Raw genomic sequence first — 18,635 nt, forward strand, 5'->3', positions numbered from 1 at the left:
GCCTTGAGCTCAGGGTAGAGATAAAATTTTTAGCTTCTAACTTTGTCTTACTTTGAGAGGCAGCAGATTAATTGCTAAAATTCTTAAATCCAACTGATTTAAATGTTTGCACTTTACTTAAAAAGTATTGTACAATTAAGCCATTACAAAGAAGACATTGTTTAAAAAAAATTCTGAATAGTTTTTGAAAGCCTGAGGTGAAATTCTTAGTTAAGACTCCTGTTTAATACAACAGCCTCCTTAGTTACCCACATGGTCTGACGTTCCATTCTTAAGTGCTTAGGCTTAGTCAGACTTCTAAAATTGAAAAACTCGCTTGTGTAAATATTTTCCATTACAGCTCCCAAAGACTTCCTGAAAAGTATAATTGTTGAGGTTGAGCATGCTAATAAAATAATACTTGTTTACTTTTCTCTAGCTCTTTTTGGGTATGGTTTAATATGAAAATTAAGTTCTAAAAGCAAACTTACCAGTCTCAATCATTAATTTTTCACTAGGTATTGACTTCAGAACTTCCAAATTAGCCTCAGTTTTCAGTGAGCTTGAAAAAAAAAAGTTATTCATATATAAAATAAAAAGGTGCATTTAATGAACAGCAACTTTTTCATATTATAAACTTGTCTAAAACAGATTACAGAACTAACCCAAAATCCTGAAACAAAACTTTGGTTGGCTACAATGGAAGTATACTTTTGAAAGTATTTGCACATTCCCATCCTTACAGAATCCAGGTTAAGATCTATTCCAACCAGATCCTGCCTTTAGGGGGTGCAATTTTTTGTGCCTTCGGTTGATCGTCCAATAACTTTCTGTAACAGTCTATGTTAAACAATTCTTTGAAAAGAATTTATTTGCGTCTCTGGGTAATTTGCATAATTTAGAGCTCATAAGGCTGCATTTGAAGGTATGGCCAATTTCTTTATGGGCCAAATACCCAGGGATTCACTGGTATGAAGGAATCAGATACTCAAGGTTCATGTTTCACTAATCAGAAATAGAATCTTCACAAAGGATGAAAATCACAATCACTGTTAGAACTATGAGTATTTAACATGGTATGAAACTAGAAAGCTGGTTAGGAGATGCCAGTTTTATTATTCCTGTTTAGACCCCACCACAATCCACCCACAAATCTGGAAACTTTTAAGATCTTCCATTACTCTTGATATTCTGAAACGTGATAATGTGTCCGGGCATAAAACCTTTTCATCCATTTAGGCAGCTGGAATCTTCCAATTTAGACTCTTCCCCACCCCTAACTGGGAACATATTATGGAAAAACAGGACTTTTCCTCTTTCATTTTCTTTCTTCTCTCTGGGACTTCTATTAAGTCAATTTTAGGACTCCTGAATTGGTCTCCGAGGCCCTGTTTCTTTCATACCTTTTTTTCTGGGGAATTAATTTTCATTTTCACACCCTGAGATAGACAGGATTATTGGTTCCAATTCTCTCTCATTTGACAGAATTACATATCTGCACCCTTGCCATGATTTCTTAGTAGGAAGAAGGAACCTGAATCTGGCCATGGCCTCAAGACTTGCTTTGACCAATGGGATGATATGGCCAAGAGGCTTGGAATGCACTTTCGTGATTTGCAATGGCACCCTCATGATCTTCTGAGATTAGCATGCACTAAGTAACTGTTACCTCTTCAGCCTGGGCATCCCGAATGAAAACACATGGCGAAGATCTGAACCCAACATGGAGCCTGTGGCAGAGTTCACCTCTATCAATTAAACCCCAGCTGACCCAAAGACCCATGAGTGTTTAAAAAAAAAAAAAAAAGTTTACTGTAATATGTCAATGAGTTTTGGGATGGTTTGCTATATATGTGATGACATACTGTCCTTATGTTGCATTTTTAACTTCAGGACTTGATATAACTTTTCATTATGGAGAGTTTCAAATATACACATAACTAGAATAACACAGCACCCCCTTCTCCATGTATCTATTACCTATAGCCCCATCAATTATCAACTCCTGGATGATCCCGTCCCATCCACTGAATGCTTTCCTCTGGGATCGACATAAGCATTCCAAGTCTTAGTCCTCAATAATCCAGTTTGTTCAGGTTTCTTGAGAAAAAATTACTTTCCCCCCTGAGTATAAATGCTTGCTCCTTTGTACTCTGTGCATGGGAGTGGATATGGGGATTGGTATCTTTCTCTATATAGGCCTTCAATCACCCTGTTTTGGTCGCCATTCTAAGTCCGAAGCCTTTCTGGGATTCTGTCTGCAACACCTGCTCCCATCTCCTCTGAGGCCCTTTAGTGGTACAGTCATCTAAGTTTTCTCTTCCAATTTAATCTGTCTTCCAGAAATCTACAAAACATTTCTCCATTAGCAAAACTTTGGCCTTTTTTTCTTTACTTTTCCTTTTTGAATATAATTTTATTTTAGCATTTTAGGAGGGGTAGGAGGGAAATGTGTGTCTGGTTTACTGTAAGTACCAGCCTTTTGTTAGTGTTCTCTAGAAAAAAACAAAATTCTTATTTTCAACCAGCTTAATACTTGGTCAATATATTTTCTAAAATATGCTGATATATTTGATATGGATACTAAATTTAAAACATGACCAAATTTTTGGAGTATTTGCATATTTTTAATCTCATGAAAACAAACTGTCTGATTGACTCTTTTCCTACATATATTAATGCTTGTAAAAACTGATCTACACAGACATAGAAAACAAACTTATGGTTACCAAAGGGGAAAGGGAGGCGGGGAGGGATAAACTGGGAGTATGGTATTAACAGATGTACACTACCATATATAAATAGACAAACGAGAAGGATTTGCTGTATAGCACGGGGAACTGTATTCAATATCTTGTCATAAACTATAATGGAAAAGATGTATAACTGAATCACTTTGCTGTACACTTGAAACAATATTTAAATAAACTACACATCAGTTAAAAAAAAACTGATCTAAATACAGAACTATATACTATCAGAAGAAATATTTTTAATCAAAGCCAGAATCTCTATTAAGGTTTCCCATTTAAGGAAGAGCATGTGCATAATTCTGTGGTCAAATTTGAAACTTTCCCATTTTCTTGGGGGGAAAAAAATTCTAATTTAATCTTTAGAAACCAAAGACTATATCATAATGTAAACAGATTAAATTACCATACCCCAGAAACTCAGATTAAGACTACTCTAAACTGAATTTCAAAAGAAGTACAGAAATATTGACTTCGACTAAATAAACTACTGACCCATTAATTCTGAGTTAATGTAGGAGAAAAAAAAAAATCAAGTAATTAGCTTAAAGCCAAGTCTTTATAAACTCAAGATCACTTAGAAACCTCTAAGACAGACGTACAGTTCAAGTTTGTGAAATAAAGGTCTCTACCCCCTTCTCTTGAAAATCATCCCAAAATAAGAAGAAACAGCATGTTTTGATGAAACTAGGAGACATTTCTAACTCATCACAAAATATAAAGCAGAAAGTAGATAGAGAAGTGGTAAACGATCTATGTTTACGTGCTAAGTGACTTAAGTGCTATGTGCTTGTAGAGAGATACTGAAGATAAGCCAACCAATTCTCCCAAGGAAGTTCTAAGAACTGGAAGAACTAGGTACCTAGAAAGGATGGGGCAGGGCAGGGGACTGAAATGGGGATTGCTTGAAAAGTCAGGGTAAAGAGAAGATGGGATTCTCAGATTACTTTCCAATAAATTGGTGCAGAGATGACAACTGCCCGGTACCCTGGCCCGAGAGAGAGAGGCAGAGACAGAGAGAGAGGCAGAGACAGAGAGAGAGATGTGTGCCGTCTCTGGACTGGAAGACAAGCAGCACAGAGGAGGGCAGGGTGAGGCATGGACTAGAAATGGAGACTGATTGCTTACTGAATGGAGACATCCCCTCTCCAGCACCATCCTGCTTCAGAACATAGGTATGTTTATGAATTCTCATCCCATTTTCCCACCAGGGATCAGAGGAGCCCTCTCTGGAGAAACTGAACAAACCCAGAGGAAGATCTTGACAAGCTGACACTAAGGAGTCCCCGGCGAGAAAGTCAGTTGGCCATCTGTGGGCCTGCAGTTGATGGGCTATCTCCCCACGGAGCTTCCAACAGCTTTTCCCCCTTCACTCTTAAAATATACAGCAAAGAACTGCCTGACATTTGAAGAAAGCCTCTATCATGATAGAGACCAAAACAAAGAGGAAAAGGAACTCAGAGGAAATAAAAGCATTAAATGGCATATATATATAACATATCTTTAGAGAGATGGGAAGATGCTGCATCTACCAAACAAGAATACGGTAGGAAAAAAAACGAGAGCTTTCAGAGACTGAAAACAAAAGCTTAAGTAAGTTTCCTTAAAAAGTTGAAAAAGGGGACTCCCTGGCAGTCCAGTGGTTAGGACTCCAGGCTTCCACTGCAGGGAGCACAGGTTTGATCCCTGTTCAGGGAACTAAAATCCTGCAAGCCGTGTGGTACAGCCAAAAAAAAAAAAAGGTTGAAAAATAAAGCACTTGTTTGAGAGGAGGAAAAAAATTAGATAGAAATTGTAGAATAAAAAAATGAGATCAGGGACTTCCCTGGTGGCGCAGTGGTTAAGAATCTGCCTGCCAATGCAGGGGACACGTGTTAGAGCCCTGGTCCAGGAAGATCCCACATGCCATGGAGCAACTAAGCCCGTGCGCCACAGCTACTGAGCCTGTACTCTAGAGCCCATGAGCCACAACTACTGAGCCCACGTGGTGCAACTACTGAAGCCCGTGTGCCTAGGGCCTGTGCTCTGCAACAAGAGAAGCCACAGCAATAAGAAACCCACGCACCGCAATGAAGAGCAGCCCCACTCGCCGCAACTAGAGAAAGCCCACGCGTTGCAACAAAGACCCAACACAACCAAAAATCAATCAATAAATAAATAATTTTAAAAATGAGATCAGAGTATCAGCCTGGGAGGTACAAAGAAAGAATAGAAAAAAAAAAAAATTGAGAAAACTTCTCAGGCCTGACAAAGATGAGCCTCTAGCTGGAAGGGGCCAGTGGAGAATGACAAAAACCCATCAAAACACCTTTGCACATTTTGATAATACCAGAGATAAATAACTAAAATATTCCACAGGGAAAGAAGTATGTCACAGGTAATGTATTGGGAAACAGAATAGAGACTGGAACCTAGAACTGGGATATTGTAAATCCTCAGTGAAAATGATCTCTAATCTAGAATTTTATGCCTAGAAAAAATATCAAGTGAAAGTATGTTTTTCTTTTTTCCCCTTCCATTGACTATCCAGGTAAACTTTCAAGATGAAGAGAATTAATTCATTTGCAAACATGTGTTCCATCAAAACAAAATAGAATACATGGGATTTAAAAATAGGAGTTCTATCACAGAAAAGACACTAGTCCAAACTGTAGCAGAAAGATAGAAGGGTCAGGAACTAACGAATTATCTGATTATCCACACAGGTTTCCTTATGTGGAAAAATAGAAAAAAGCATTTTACAGAGTTGTTGAAAAGTGTGAAGAAGGCTTCAAGTTTTGAAGAAAGCCAAGTAGATAAAAATATGAGGAAAGTTACTCCAGGAAAATAAAAAAGTGGTACATCACATGGTTCAGCAGTCAACAATATTTTACACAGACATAATAATGAAAACACATAATATGCATATAACCAAAAATTCTCAAATAACTACATTGAGAGGGCTATAGAGGAAATAATGGAGGTGCGGGGGCAGTACTGGATAAAGAACTAAAGTGCTCAAACACCTTAATGGGAATAGACAAAGGGAATGAATTAAGAGTTAATAGCATATATGTAATATTTAGATACAAGGTGATAAAGAGTAAAGTGGTTGGCTCTGGAAAAATTAACTTGGGGTAGATGGCATGCTGGGAGACTGTGCTTATAAGTCTTTTAATACTACTTTATGCATGCATTATTTCCATGTTAATATATAAATTAATTAAATCATCAATTTATTTAAAATATGAAAGAAGCATCTAGGACATTTAAATAAGTCTGAACTCTATAGCAAATAATTAATTTCATGATTCTATATTCCAAAGTGGAGTTTAGTAAAAAAAAAAATTAAAAAAAATAAAAGTACTTGGAAAAGTAGTGATTTGAAGGAAATGAAACACTGAAGAGGGAAAGGAAGTCTTACTTTTTGCAATTTATTTTGCAGTTTATTTCATGAGCTACACTGATAACCTGAGGAAAGACACTGGTAGAAGCTCATCAAATTATTTGGAAGAAAATGAGCCCAGGGACCCAGCTATGCTAGCAGACTGTAGTGGGTGCACGAGGTTTAGTGTGTATAACAGCAGGAAGGTCACCAAGTGAGGAAGAGGGTACAGGTTCTCACACTTTGAGTGACTTTACACCTGTTTCTTAACTTCTCTGAGCCTCAGTTTCTTGGCCTACAGAGATACAGAGGACGATTATGTCATAGTATGACCCTTCCCCCATAGGTGGACATCACTTGTGTATATGTATATGCAATGCTGTGAACACATACGTTTTAAAGGGATAAACTGATCCGAGAATAAACTGCATTGCTAGAGAAAGGTACCTGCTAACCTCAACAGAAAATTGTTTTCCATTACTGGAACACAGGATAGCAGTTTATAGCTTTCAAGCTTTAATTTGTAATAGTAACATACTGTTTAATTTCTTACATTTATCACTAAAATTCACAGACCAAGGTCAATGCAAAACACATAAATTTTAATAAAAACAAATTTAAATCTTTATCAGTAATTCCCTATAAAACAATTTAAGGAATCTGCTTAATTATAAAAGTTAAAAAAACGAAAACCAAAAAACAACTCAAGGACCTACCAACCATTAAATCCTATGTAGAGACCCAAGTCCATCAAAGCAGCTGCTGCTTCCTTGGTACCATCAAATGAATGCACCTAAGGACATGAAGGCATAATTTTATTATAATAATTACTTTTCTTTAAAATTCTAAATAACATTAATAGGACTGTCTAAGCAAAAATATAAACGCAGTAGGGGTTTTTTGAACATGGGGTTTCAAATGTGGCCCCTACAATTTTTATTTTCAAATCAAATTTCGCAATTATAACCTGTCATCATCTCCAACGTGATGAGGCAAGGAGACGGCTGCCTAGAATTTCTGTCTGTGGCTGTGCTGAGGTCTCTGCACCAGCACTACTGCTGTACCTCCAGGAAAGGGGACTGGAGGAGAGAGCCACATTCTAGGCAAAAGCATGAGGAAAAGGTAAAATGTTACAAGACTATTTAAAAAATATTTTTAAATGTTCAATTTTTTTGTTACAGGATGCTTTTTTTTCCTAGAAGAGAAGTGAATTTTAAGAGAAAAATTTAAGATGTATAGAGATTGTTAGAACATTGCTTAGAAACTGTAAATTGTTATACAGTCAATAATATCAGTTCAGCAAGCAAAAAGGGTTGAGACGGAATTTTTCTCCTTCAAAGATAAAGGAGTTAAAGCAAAATTTTTCACACTTCAGATGTATTTATGTAATCATAAGTGACAAGACTCCTTTAAACACACCTAACAAGTGAAGTCACGCTAATATAGCATCCAGAGAGTCTGAATACACTGTGGGTAAGATGTTTCTCAAAAGTAACTGTTACACAGCTGCTGAAAAGGGTTTGTTCTTCCCCTCAGCACTTCCAGCTGACTAGAAAGAAAACATAGCCTCCATCAATATAAGATAATTTTAAATACGACCCTCATAAACCATTTTAGAAAATTAGTTATTAACTCTTTATTTGGCAATTTTCTTTTGATAAAAGTCAAACATTTAGGTTGGATTTGTTGTTGCTGTTAAGTTTTTTAAACTACAGCTGACCCTTTAACAACACAGGCCTGAACTGAGAAAGTCCACTTACATGTGGATAACAGCTTTTTTGCTAGAGACCAGTGAGTCTCTCCTAAAATTACATGTGAAAATTCTACATATGAGCATTTTTCTGAGGCAGATTTTCAAAGGAGTCCATGATCCAAAAAAAAAAAAAATTAAAAATCACTGCTATGGATACCCAAGCTAAGTGATAGACAGATACTATTTATGGAACTTTCTCAAGACTAATGACTGAAATGACCATAGAGAAGTGTTTCGAGCAGAAGCAAACTACAGAAATGAGAATGTGTCTCTAATCAGAGTGGTAACAGTAAATAATTACAGTTGACAAGAAATTAAGAAGGCAAACCTGAAAAGAGTGCTAAAATATTTTAAAATATTATTAAATTTCGTTTATATTTTGCTCAAAATTTAAATTGAAGAACACTAAAGAACGGCTGATGGAAGAAGCGGAGAAAAAGAAGATCATGCAGACTATTACAATGTGCAGGACTAAATTCATGGGGTTTTCTTGTGAACAGAATTCTGTACTCATTCTTGTACTCTGAACAAAGTAAATGTAACTAAAATAGTGTGGTTTATGTTTGTACCATATCTGATCTATAGATTTAACAGTAAATTTATATGCCCTTCTAATAAGAGAGAGCAGAACCTTCGTAACTTTATTGCTGACATCTGAATCACTTTATAGAGGCCAACATCATTTATTAAAAGCAGTTTCTATACTTACCACTCCACCTACACACCGATCTCTATTCCTTCTCATTATGTCTGTGAATTTAAAACAGAAACAACTTGATCTTTGCAAATTCTTAAATTTTAAATGAGATTTTAGCTTTAGCAAATAGCTTGATATCTGCAAATTCTTAAATTTTAAATGAGATTTTAGCTTTAACTCACCCAAAAATTCAGCATGTGAGTTCCGACAGTGAAGAAACATTGGTAATTTTGTTTGTTCTGACAGTTCAAACTGTTTTTCAAAATATCTGCAAAATGGAAAAAAAAATTTCCTCATTAAAAATTTTATTTTAGCATGAGAAAAATAATTGTCAAATGATTTTTTTTTTTAAGTTAAAGGGCTTTTATTCTCTAGAAATGATAGAACAGAAATAGTGAATTCAGGCATTTAAAACACATCAGGCCTAGCCGAAAGCTTTTATAAAAACTTCCTGAAAGGGTTACTTCATTTTCTGGGATTACAAAATTATTTTCAGAAATGTTTGTTAGTTTTTCCATTGTAACTGCCAGGTAAATTAGGTAGCACTTTACCATTGATCGCTAGAAGTAAAGAGCTGTAAGGTTTAAGTTTACAGACTGTTCCCCCAAATAATTACTTTTAACTAGCTTTCTGACTAAATCCCAACAAATGAAGTGGACACCCTCCTATTACCCGTGGGATCCCTTCCCCGAAGCATGTGTTGGTGGCCGAAAAGACATGGCCAGCCCCTCGTCCCGAGAGCTGGCTGAGCACCACCAGTGGGCATCAACTCACTCCAGTGAGAAGCCACTTCTACTCAGTGTTTTCTATGTGCTGTTATACAAGGAGTTATTGCCACTGAGCAAAAAGAAGGATTCCCTTAAAAACTAAACACAAAGAATTTATGAAACAAATGAGCACAAAAACTGAAATACTCTATTTTTCAGAAAAATGAAAATTACATGATAAAATGGCAGTCCTGAACATTTTAGAGTACTTTATAAAAAGAGTTTTAAGTGCCTTATACCATTGTCTCATCTAATCCTCAAAATAACCCTAGGATAGATAGGACAAGAGCTGGTGTCAGAGGGGTGTAAGACCTTGTCCAAGATCACAACACACAAGAGGCTTTCAAGAAGCCTCTTCCTGGTCCCAGCATTTAAGGACAATATCCAGAGGACATGACAGGGTGGGAGTTCTGTGTGTCTTCATTTCAGCAGTGTTCCCTCTCGTTCTCATTAATGGTCATGTAGTTTAAGCTAAACCAGGAGTTACAGACAATAGGTGTCGTATTATTTTCTTAAGGGGTTTACCTCTTCTAGGCCCCTAATTTGGAGGAACAATTTCTCCGTGTATATCTTAAATCTCTTTTGCTGAGTTTTCCTATATCTTGTCTCCTTGAAGTGCCAGACAGCTATTTTCCTAAGAGCACCCCCTTTGTAAAACTCTTGAAAATGCTACATTTTAAAATTAGAAATAGAAATGTACTTCTCAAAGAAATAGTCATCCTAAAATTGGCGGTCTGTGTCTTTATTATCCAATTTTTTTTTTCAGATTCTGCTGGACTAGAATAAGCAAAAATATTTTTAGTTAGCATGGTGCTGAAACTTCACAGTGTAGGAAATATAAACGATCACTGGGACAAAATATTTTAATAATTACTACTGGTCACTATTTCCATAACCTCTAAAGTAATTCAGATGTCAGCAGTTAAGTGCTCTCCAGTCATTATGTAAACTTTACTCTGTATTTGGCTTCTAGCTACACACAGCCATACAACCAAGCCACAGATGTACAGAATCTAATGATCAGCTTGGAAATAAGCCTTCCTATCGCAGAGTAGGCAAAAGTACAATTTATGAAAATAACAGATACCCAAGCAACGTGCTTACAGAATTTTATATAATATGAGAAAAGAAAAGGTCGACGTGCTCAAGCCAGCTAGGTATCATAAGAAAACCATGTGGTAAAAAATCATTCCCAATGATACAAATCGAGGATAATTGGTACTTAACATCAAATGACTAGGGTCTTTAAAGAAAAAACAACCCACTACGGTAACTAGGAATAACAAAAGAAGCTAAAGGGCAGGAAGTGGCACCTATATTTTTTTAACTCAGGTGTTTTTTAAAAAATATTTATTGATGTATTATCTATTTATCTATTTATGGCTGCATTGGGTCTTGTTGCTGCACACAGGCTTTCTCTAGTTGCGGCGAGTGGGGGCTACTCTTCGTTGCGGTGCGCGGGCTTCTCATTGCAGTGGCTTCTCTTGCTGCAGAACACGGGCTCTAGGCGCGTGGCACTCGGGCTCAGTGGTTGTGGCACGCAGGCTCTGGGCGCAGGCTCAGTAGTTGTGGCGCACGGGCTTAGTTGCTCCGAGGCATGTGGGAATTTCCTGGACCAGGGTTTGAACCCATGTCCCCTGCACTGGCAGGTGGATTCTTAACCACTGCGCCATCAGGGAAGTCCAGTGGCACCTATTAAGAGACTTCTCTGCTTCTTTTAAGATTTTTAAAAATTCATAAATGAGAATCATTCTTTGAGTTGGATTTGCTCACTTTAGCAAAGCTGTAATTTGCTTCTGATTGTAAATATTACTGCTTCTTACATTTTAGGGTCAACAATAGCTAAGGTCAGGGCTTGAAAAGTTCCAACTTCAGAGTACCAGCTGTTATTACAGGCATACCTTGTTTTACTGAGCTTCTTGGATACTGTTTTTTTGTTTGTTTTTACAAATTGAAGATCTGTGGCAACTCTACGTGAAGCCAGTCTATCGGCCATTTTTCCAACAGCATTCGCTCACTTTGTGTCTCTGTGTCACGTTTTGGCAAGTCTTGCAATATTTCAAACTTTTTCATTACTGCATTTGTATTGTATTATTGTATTTTCATTATTGTATCTGTGATCAGTGGTCCTTGATGTTACTATAGCAATTGTTTTGGAGAGCCACAAACCTTGCCCATACCAGACAGCGAACTTAACAAATATTCTGTGTGTTCTGACCTACCAGCATGTTCCCTGGTCTCTCTTCCTCTCCTTGGGCCTCTCTATTCCCTGAGACACAACAGCACTGAAATTAAGCAACTAATAACACTACAATGAATTGCCTCTAAGTGTTCAAGTTAAAGGAAGCGTTTCATGTCTCACACTTTAAATCAAAAGCTAGAAATGTTTAAGCTTAGTGAGGAAGGCATGTTTAAAGCCACGAGAGGCCAAAAGCTAGGCCTCTTGAGCCAGTCAGCCAAGTTGTGAATGCAAAGTTAAAGTTCCGAAGCAAAATTCAAAGTGCTACTCCCGTGAACACACAAATGATAAGAAAGCAAAACAGCCTTACTGCTGACATGGAGAAAGTTTTAGTAGTTTAGATATGAGATCAAACCAGCCACAACATTCCCTTAAGCCAAAGCCTGATCCAGAGCAAGGCCCTAATTAACTTTAACTCTATGAAGGCTGAGAGAGGTGAGGAAGCTGCAGGAGATAAGTTTGAAGCCAGCAGAGGTTGGTTCATGAGGTTTAAGGAAAGAAGCCATCTTCATAACATAAACGTGCAAGGCGAAGCGGCAAGTGCTGATGCAGAAGCTGTAGCAAGGTATCCAGAAGATCTAGTGAAGATAATGAATGAAGGTCGCTACACCAAACAATAGATTTTCAATGTAGATGAAACAGCCTTAAGTTGAAAAAAGATACCATCTAGGACTTTCATAGCTAGAGAGGAGAAGTCATTGCCTGGCTTCAAAGGACAGGCTGACTCTCTTGTTCGGGGCTAATGCAACTGGTGACTTTAAGTTGAAGCCTATGCTCATCTACCAACCTGAAAATCCTAGAACCCTTAAGAATTATGCTAAATCTACTCTGCCTGTGCTCTGTAAATGGAATAACAAAAGCCTGGATGACAGAACATCTGTTTACAACATGGTTTACTGAATAGTTTAAGCATACTGTTGAGACTTAATGCTCAGAAAAAAAGATTCCTTTCAAAATATTACTGTTCATTGACAATGCACCCATTCATCCAAGAGCTCTGATGGGGATGTACAATGAGATTCATGTTGTTGTCATGCCTGCTAACAACGTTCATTCTGCAGCCCATGGATCAAGGAGTAATTTTTACTTTCTCGTCTTCTTATTTAAGAAAAAACATTTTGTAAGGTTATAGCTGCCACAGATGATGGATCTGGGCAAAGTAAATTGAAAACCTGGAAAGTATTCACCATTCTAGATGCCATTAAGAATATTCGTGATTCGTGGGAAAGTCAAAATATCAACATTAACAGGAGTTTGGAAGAAGTTGATTTCAACACTCACAGATGACTTTGAAGGGTTTAAGACTTGAGTGGAGAAAGTAACTGCAGATGTGATGGAAACAGCAAGAGAACTAGAATTAGAAGTGGAGCCTGAAGATGGGACTGAATTGCTGCAATCTCATGATAAAACTTTTAAGGAATGAGAAGTTTCTTTTTATGGATGAGCAGAGAAAGTGGGTTCTTGAGATGGAATCTACTCCTGGTGAAGATACTGTGAAGACTGTTGAAATGACATGACAAACTTAGTTGATGAAGCAGTGGCAGGGTTTGAGAGGACTGACTCCAATTTTGAAAGAAGTTCTACTGTGGGTAAAATGCTATCAAACATCATCGCGGGCTACCAAGAAATAGTTCGTGATAGGAAGAGTCAATCAAAGCAGCAAACTTCACTGCTGTCTTATTTTAAGAAACTGCCACCGCCAGCCCAGCCTTCAGCACCACCACCCTGATCAGCCAGCAGCCACCAACACTGAGGCAAGACCCTCCACCAGCACAAAGACTGACTCGCTGAAGTCTCAGATGATGGTTAGCATTTTTTAGCAATAAAGTATTTTTTAATTAAAGTCTGTACATTGTTTTTTTACACATAATCCTATCACACACTTAACCGACTACAGTATAGCGTAAACAAAACTTTTATATGCACTGGGAAACCAAAACATTCCTGTGATTGGCTTTATTGTGATGGTCTGGAACTGAACCCCCAATATCTCAGAGGAATGCCTGTAAGTTGGACTGAGGCAACTCCAGAAGACCCAAAGCGTTCCAGCAGCGCACCTGAACCCAGTGTTACTCCCTCCTCTAAGCCAGAGGAGAGACTGAGGCTCCTTGCCATCATCTCTGAGGTTTCCTAAATCCGCAAATGATTATTTTGAAATTTTGTCTGATGTCTGACTAAAAAAAAGAAAAAGACCTGCACAGTAGTAACCCCAAGAAAAATGCCCGAAGCAAATGCCTTCCACTCAAGTGAACAGAACTCTAACTTGCAACAAGGAAAGGAGTGTAGTAGCACAAGGCAGAGAAACTGAAAATACAGGGTATGCCTAAAGGCTAACCTTTCCATAACTAAATCAGGTCTTTTCCTTGTCTTCTTGCTTTTCTTCTCTTTTTGCTCTTTAAAAAGCACTTTTCAAAAATCCCACACAGAAACTACAGCCAGTAGCTTCCTTTAGGTTGGCAGTATTTCTAAGAATAATACAACAGCCACAATTTATGGAGCTCTGACTCTGTGCCGGGCACGGCACAATGGCTTTACATACTAAATGTTAAAAAGGCAGGCGGTATTATCCCCATTTTAAAGATGAGGAAATTGAGATTTACAAAGGAATATGTAGGTACCAAAAGGCAGTTATGATTCAAACCTAAAGATCTGTTGATTCCAAAGGTCTTTTAATACTACGTTATCTACTGCCTTTACTTACCATTATTTTTCAGATACTTTGTCTATTGCACAGTAGTGGGTGTTTTTTCGGTCTTGCCTCCTAATCCATTATACTAATTTATTTTCTATTTTTCTCTTCTCACAGGTCTTTTTTTTGACTATACTTTTTTACTTAAAAAGTAAAACAAAAATGACAATCACACACAGTTAATTGTTTCAGATGGACAACTGGCATATATAAGCACAGACCAAAATGTAAATTCTTTCAATAGACTCAACAGTAAAAGCTGAATTATAGGCTTTTTATCCATCATGCTCTACAGGAATCAAAAAGACACTTTCCTTATTATTAAAAATTCAGTGCACATTTACGACGTGCTAAGAGTACTGTGCTAGGCGCCATAGGAACTAGAACATGAGGAAGGCTTGGTCTGTGCCTTTGAAGAACTCAGAGACACTAGTTTGTTGTGGGAGCGGAAGTGGTAACACAAACACTTTTATTACAATGTGAGAAATGCTGAAACAAGTACAGAGTGCTGTGTGGCAGAGAATAAGGGGTGATGCTGTTAGTACGTGCTATAGGAAAGGAGGGAGCAAAGGTAGAAGACATGGGTATATGTTTCCGTAACAACAATCCAAATGCAATTACTACTGGTTTGTCACTCTTTTACTCACTAAGTCATTTGATTATCTATAATAAAATGAAATTTCAAACTCAACTGCCCATGTATTCAAAATTTCTACTGTACTTTAATTCGTCCTTAGCCTTACCTGTTCTGGAAGAGGCCTAGGTCACATCCCATCACCTTAGCAAAGCCTTCTGACTCCCCCCAGAAAATGAGTCTTTCCCTCTGCTGTTCACATACCTTTTTGATAGCACTTTCCAACCTATTTTAATTATTTATGTCCTCTCTTATCTGTAGAGGCACTTATTCTTCTTTGTATCCGACTGAGGAGACACTTGGTAATCATTCACCTAATCAATGGAGTTCAACTCTATTACAGATCAACATCTGGACAACTGGCATGTGTGTTGAAGCATAAACTATATACTGCTATATATACATCGTTTTAAGTTCTGATCTGAAGATGATGGAGCAGTAAAAGAGAGCTGATACTATCAATGTTTTCATTAAACACACACACAGATCAGGTTTAAAGTATTTAAGTTGCATTTTAGAATCAGTTTAAGTCATCTGGATGAAAAGTCATATGGAGGACTCTGCCACTGTCCTTGATGGTCACACCACACAATCTGTTTGCCTCATGAGGCTCATCTTGGCCAAAAACAGACATGAAAGTGGAGGAATTAAGATGTGTGGGCTTAACCGAAGAAGGTATTACAGCCAACTGTTTCTCTTTTTAAATGTGAATATGTGAACTTTTAAGGTTAAGTGAACTGACCTACATGATATTCGAGAGGGGTACAGAGATTTAATAATCCTGCCAGTAATCACGTGAATGTCCCTGAAAAACACGGCAAATAATATGCTGCTAACTAAACAGCTCTGAAAGGTTCTATAACTGTGAAGCCTGAAAGCAAGAGTCCATAGAACATTACTCTAACCCATCCTGTGTCACTTGGTTATGGTCCTTCAGGAATTCTGGGCCCTGAAGTCCAGGGTACGACAGGCTCACTGGTCAATCTGCGCCTCACTGGAGGCACTTTCACCTGGACCAGTCACACTGGGATTGCGTGTGTGGGCAGGGGAGGGAGTGGGAGGAAGTACACTTCTGGCAGGTATGGTTTAAAAAGTCCCTTCAGGCCATCAAGCACTGGCTTAATCAAGATCATATGACAAGAAATAGTTAATTATTAAATATTATGAGACAGCTAGATGGTATCTTGAGAGAATTTGATCCAGACTCCTCTTTCATGTATGAGAAACTAAGCAGGATGGAGGGTTGTTTATTCTTAAATGGCTCCAGGAACAGATACTATACCTTATTCATAGTTTTGTACACTGTGAGTATACTATGAGTTCCCAGCAGTTTCTAGCACATATTACTCCATAAATATTTGCTGAATAGATGAATAACTAAATTAGCCTCCTTTAGAAACTCATTTTAATGTTTTACCATCTTGACAATTAATACACTGTTTTTGAAATTCAACAAAATGCTTATGTCTTAAATTAAGCCTATAACATAATTTTTCTTTTCAGCCTTCAACACTACCCACCAGTCTGGTGACAGCAGTTCCAACTAACAGCTACAGGCAATGGGTTGTAAGAAGTCTCTGAGGCTTGTGAGCTTGGAGTTTTCTCAGAAGCCACCACTCCCAACATGGATCCTATGAAAGGATTCTCAGGTTCCAAACTGACAATATTCAACACCCAGCAAGAGTAAAATATGCTTTTCTAGCTTTGGTGATTGATCCTATAATCTCTTTTTATTAATAATATCTTTTACTCTTAAATCATATGCCCCACAACTGAATTTAATTCATTTTATTGGAATGGTTCATGTATGAATGCTCTTATTAAACAAACAAAAATCGAAAGTCTATCACATAAACTCATCCCTGTTTCTACCATTAAAATCAAGTTAAATGGTTAAACAATTAGGGAACTATATGCTTCCATACCTTATGAATTCCACTCAAGTACGCATGGAATTTGTTTCACTTAACTTTTAATATACAAAGGGAAAAACAAAAAAGCCTCATGCTTAATCTAACTACATTCTGAACTGATAAAATCTACTTAAAATCACCCTTAAGATTTTACAATCTGATAATTTCTAAAGACAACAAATTTCCTTACTTGAGCTGAGTACCTTTAGGACAAAACTGCAGTCGGTCAAAATCTTTAAAAGATAAAAAAGAATCAATAATTACTCATGACTTGTACACAACAAATCAATTATTTTCAAACAAAGTCACTCTAACGGGATAAGTTGGCACTTACCAAGTCCACATTCCCCTATTGCTACAACTTTCCCCTTGTTGTTTTCAGCGAGATTTAGTAACTCCATCAAGTAAATATCAGGGTTATTCTTTTCAAATTCATCACATCTTGTAGGATGACACCCAACTGTACTGAAAAACATATCTAGCACAAAATAATGTCTTAGGATTATTTTCAAAATATTTTTTCATATTTAATATGCAAAAATGATATAATATCAAATAATTTCAACTGGTCAGTTTTTAACAATACCCATAAACTAGTCAAACTACCAGAATTGCACTGGGTTAATCACATAAGAATTTTTGGAATACTAACAAAGTAGGACATGAATATGAAAATTGCCTTAATGTACTGGTAAAAATAATTCAACTCTTCCAAAGTTTGGTATTTACTGAGCCTTCTGAATGGAAAATGAAACAATTTCTTAGGTAATGACATTTCATTCTACAATTTTATCTTTAATATTCACTGTTTACGTGACTCAGGTTTCATGTAATAACAGTTAAAATGCACTCCTTTCCCTTAAAAAGGGTAACAGAGGTGGAAGTAGGATTCATTTTTCTAATAGAAAATAAAGCTCACTTATTTGGAGGCTGTACTTTGGTATCTTAATTGTATGGAACACAAGTGTGAGGTTGAAAAGGGCTTAAAAAGCTTAAGGCGCTTGCACCTGATGAACCCATGGGAGAGACCTGTTGCCTTCCTCAGGCTCCCACGAATATGTTCATGCATAAAAGGAGCTTTTAAAGCAGTGAGGTAGCAGGTATACGCAGAGGAGTGGAAAAGGGTTGACAATGGAGATCCGAGAACTTTTAAAAGCATATCTGTTTGGGGAATAACAAGTATGCAAGATAATATTCTTAACCACATCAAAAGCTTCTGGGAAGATGATTATTTTTATGACTTTAATCACTAAGAAAAAGTGTCAGTGGATCCTGAAGAGAAGTATGCATTTTAGAAAGATTTCAATAAAAAACAGCTTTTAATGAATAAACCAGTATTTTGAAAAATAACATGGAATGCCTAATTCTTCAGTGTCTAGCACATGAAGTATGCTCCCTGCTGCTCCCCAGCAAAAAACAAACCAAAAAAAGGTTAGGTACATGAATGCCAGGTAAAGGAGGTGTTTTATGTAACTAGGATTCTTGTAGGAATCAACTCCAAAACTTTACAGACTTTAAATAAATGCAAATATATGAACATAAAGTGAGGACATGAGGGATTATATATTATATTATTATTTGCATTCCTGGGGCCTTGCACAGTGTCTCTGATCTGCATGATGAATATTTATAAATATTTATAAATGATAAATGATCTTTCACAGCCTAAGTTAAAAAAGAGCAAATAAAAAGCAATTCATATCTTAAACACATTATGGCATATACACAAAAATTCTACATCAGGAATATCTGAGGTTAAACTTTATGCCTAGTGAACTTAATTCTCATTAACTGAAATCTTAAAATAATCCTTATTAAATACAAGAGGGTTCATCAAGCATCTGATATAA

General features: G+C 37.0%; 2 protein-coding genes across 9 annotated transcripts in view; one reads left to right on the plus strand and one right to left on the minus strand.

Moving 5' to 3' along the window:
• Nucleotides 1-17,126, plus strand: part of RNF139 (ring finger protein 139) — a 35,512-nt gene extending 18,386 nt beyond the window's left edge. Inside the window, exon 2 of the mRNA XM_033842722.2 lies at nt 16,376-17,126. Within this exon, the coding sequence (XP_033698613.1) occupies nt 16,376-16,419 (44 nt within the window). The 3' untranslated portion in view covers nt 16,420-17,126. The remainder of the gene's footprint in view (nt 1-16,375) is intronic.
• TATDN1 (TatD DNase domain containing 1) overlaps nt 1-18,635 on the minus strand; it is a 38,003-nt gene that overhangs the window by 4,210 nt on the left and 15,158 nt on the right. For all 8 annotated transcript variants that reach the window (XR_002175754.3, XM_019932029.3, XM_073794241.1 and 5 more), the window contains 6 exons: nt 17,120-17,263; nt 16,976-17,018; nt 8,726-8,811; nt 8,556-8,596; nt 6,810-6,886; nt 471-541 (listed from right to left, as the gene is read on the minus strand). Coding sequence is in view for 7 of the 8 variants with exons in the window: in XM_019932029.3 (XP_019787588.1) it covers nt 471-541; nt 6,810-6,886; nt 8,556-8,596; nt 8,726-8,811; nt 16,976-17,018; nt 17,120-17,263 (462 nt within the window). In the remaining variant the exon portion in view is untranslated. The remainder of the gene's footprint in view (nt 1-470; nt 542-6,809; nt 6,887-8,555; nt 8,597-8,725; nt 8,812-16,975; nt 17,019-17,119; nt 17,264-18,635) is intronic.

This window comes from Tursiops truncatus, chromosome 17, assembly GCF_011762595.2.
Source record: "Tursiops truncatus isolate mTurTru1 chromosome 17, mTurTru1.mat.Y, whole genome shotgun sequence".
Lineage (NCBI taxonomy): Eukaryota > Metazoa > Chordata > Mammalia > Artiodactyla > Delphinidae > Tursiops > Tursiops truncatus.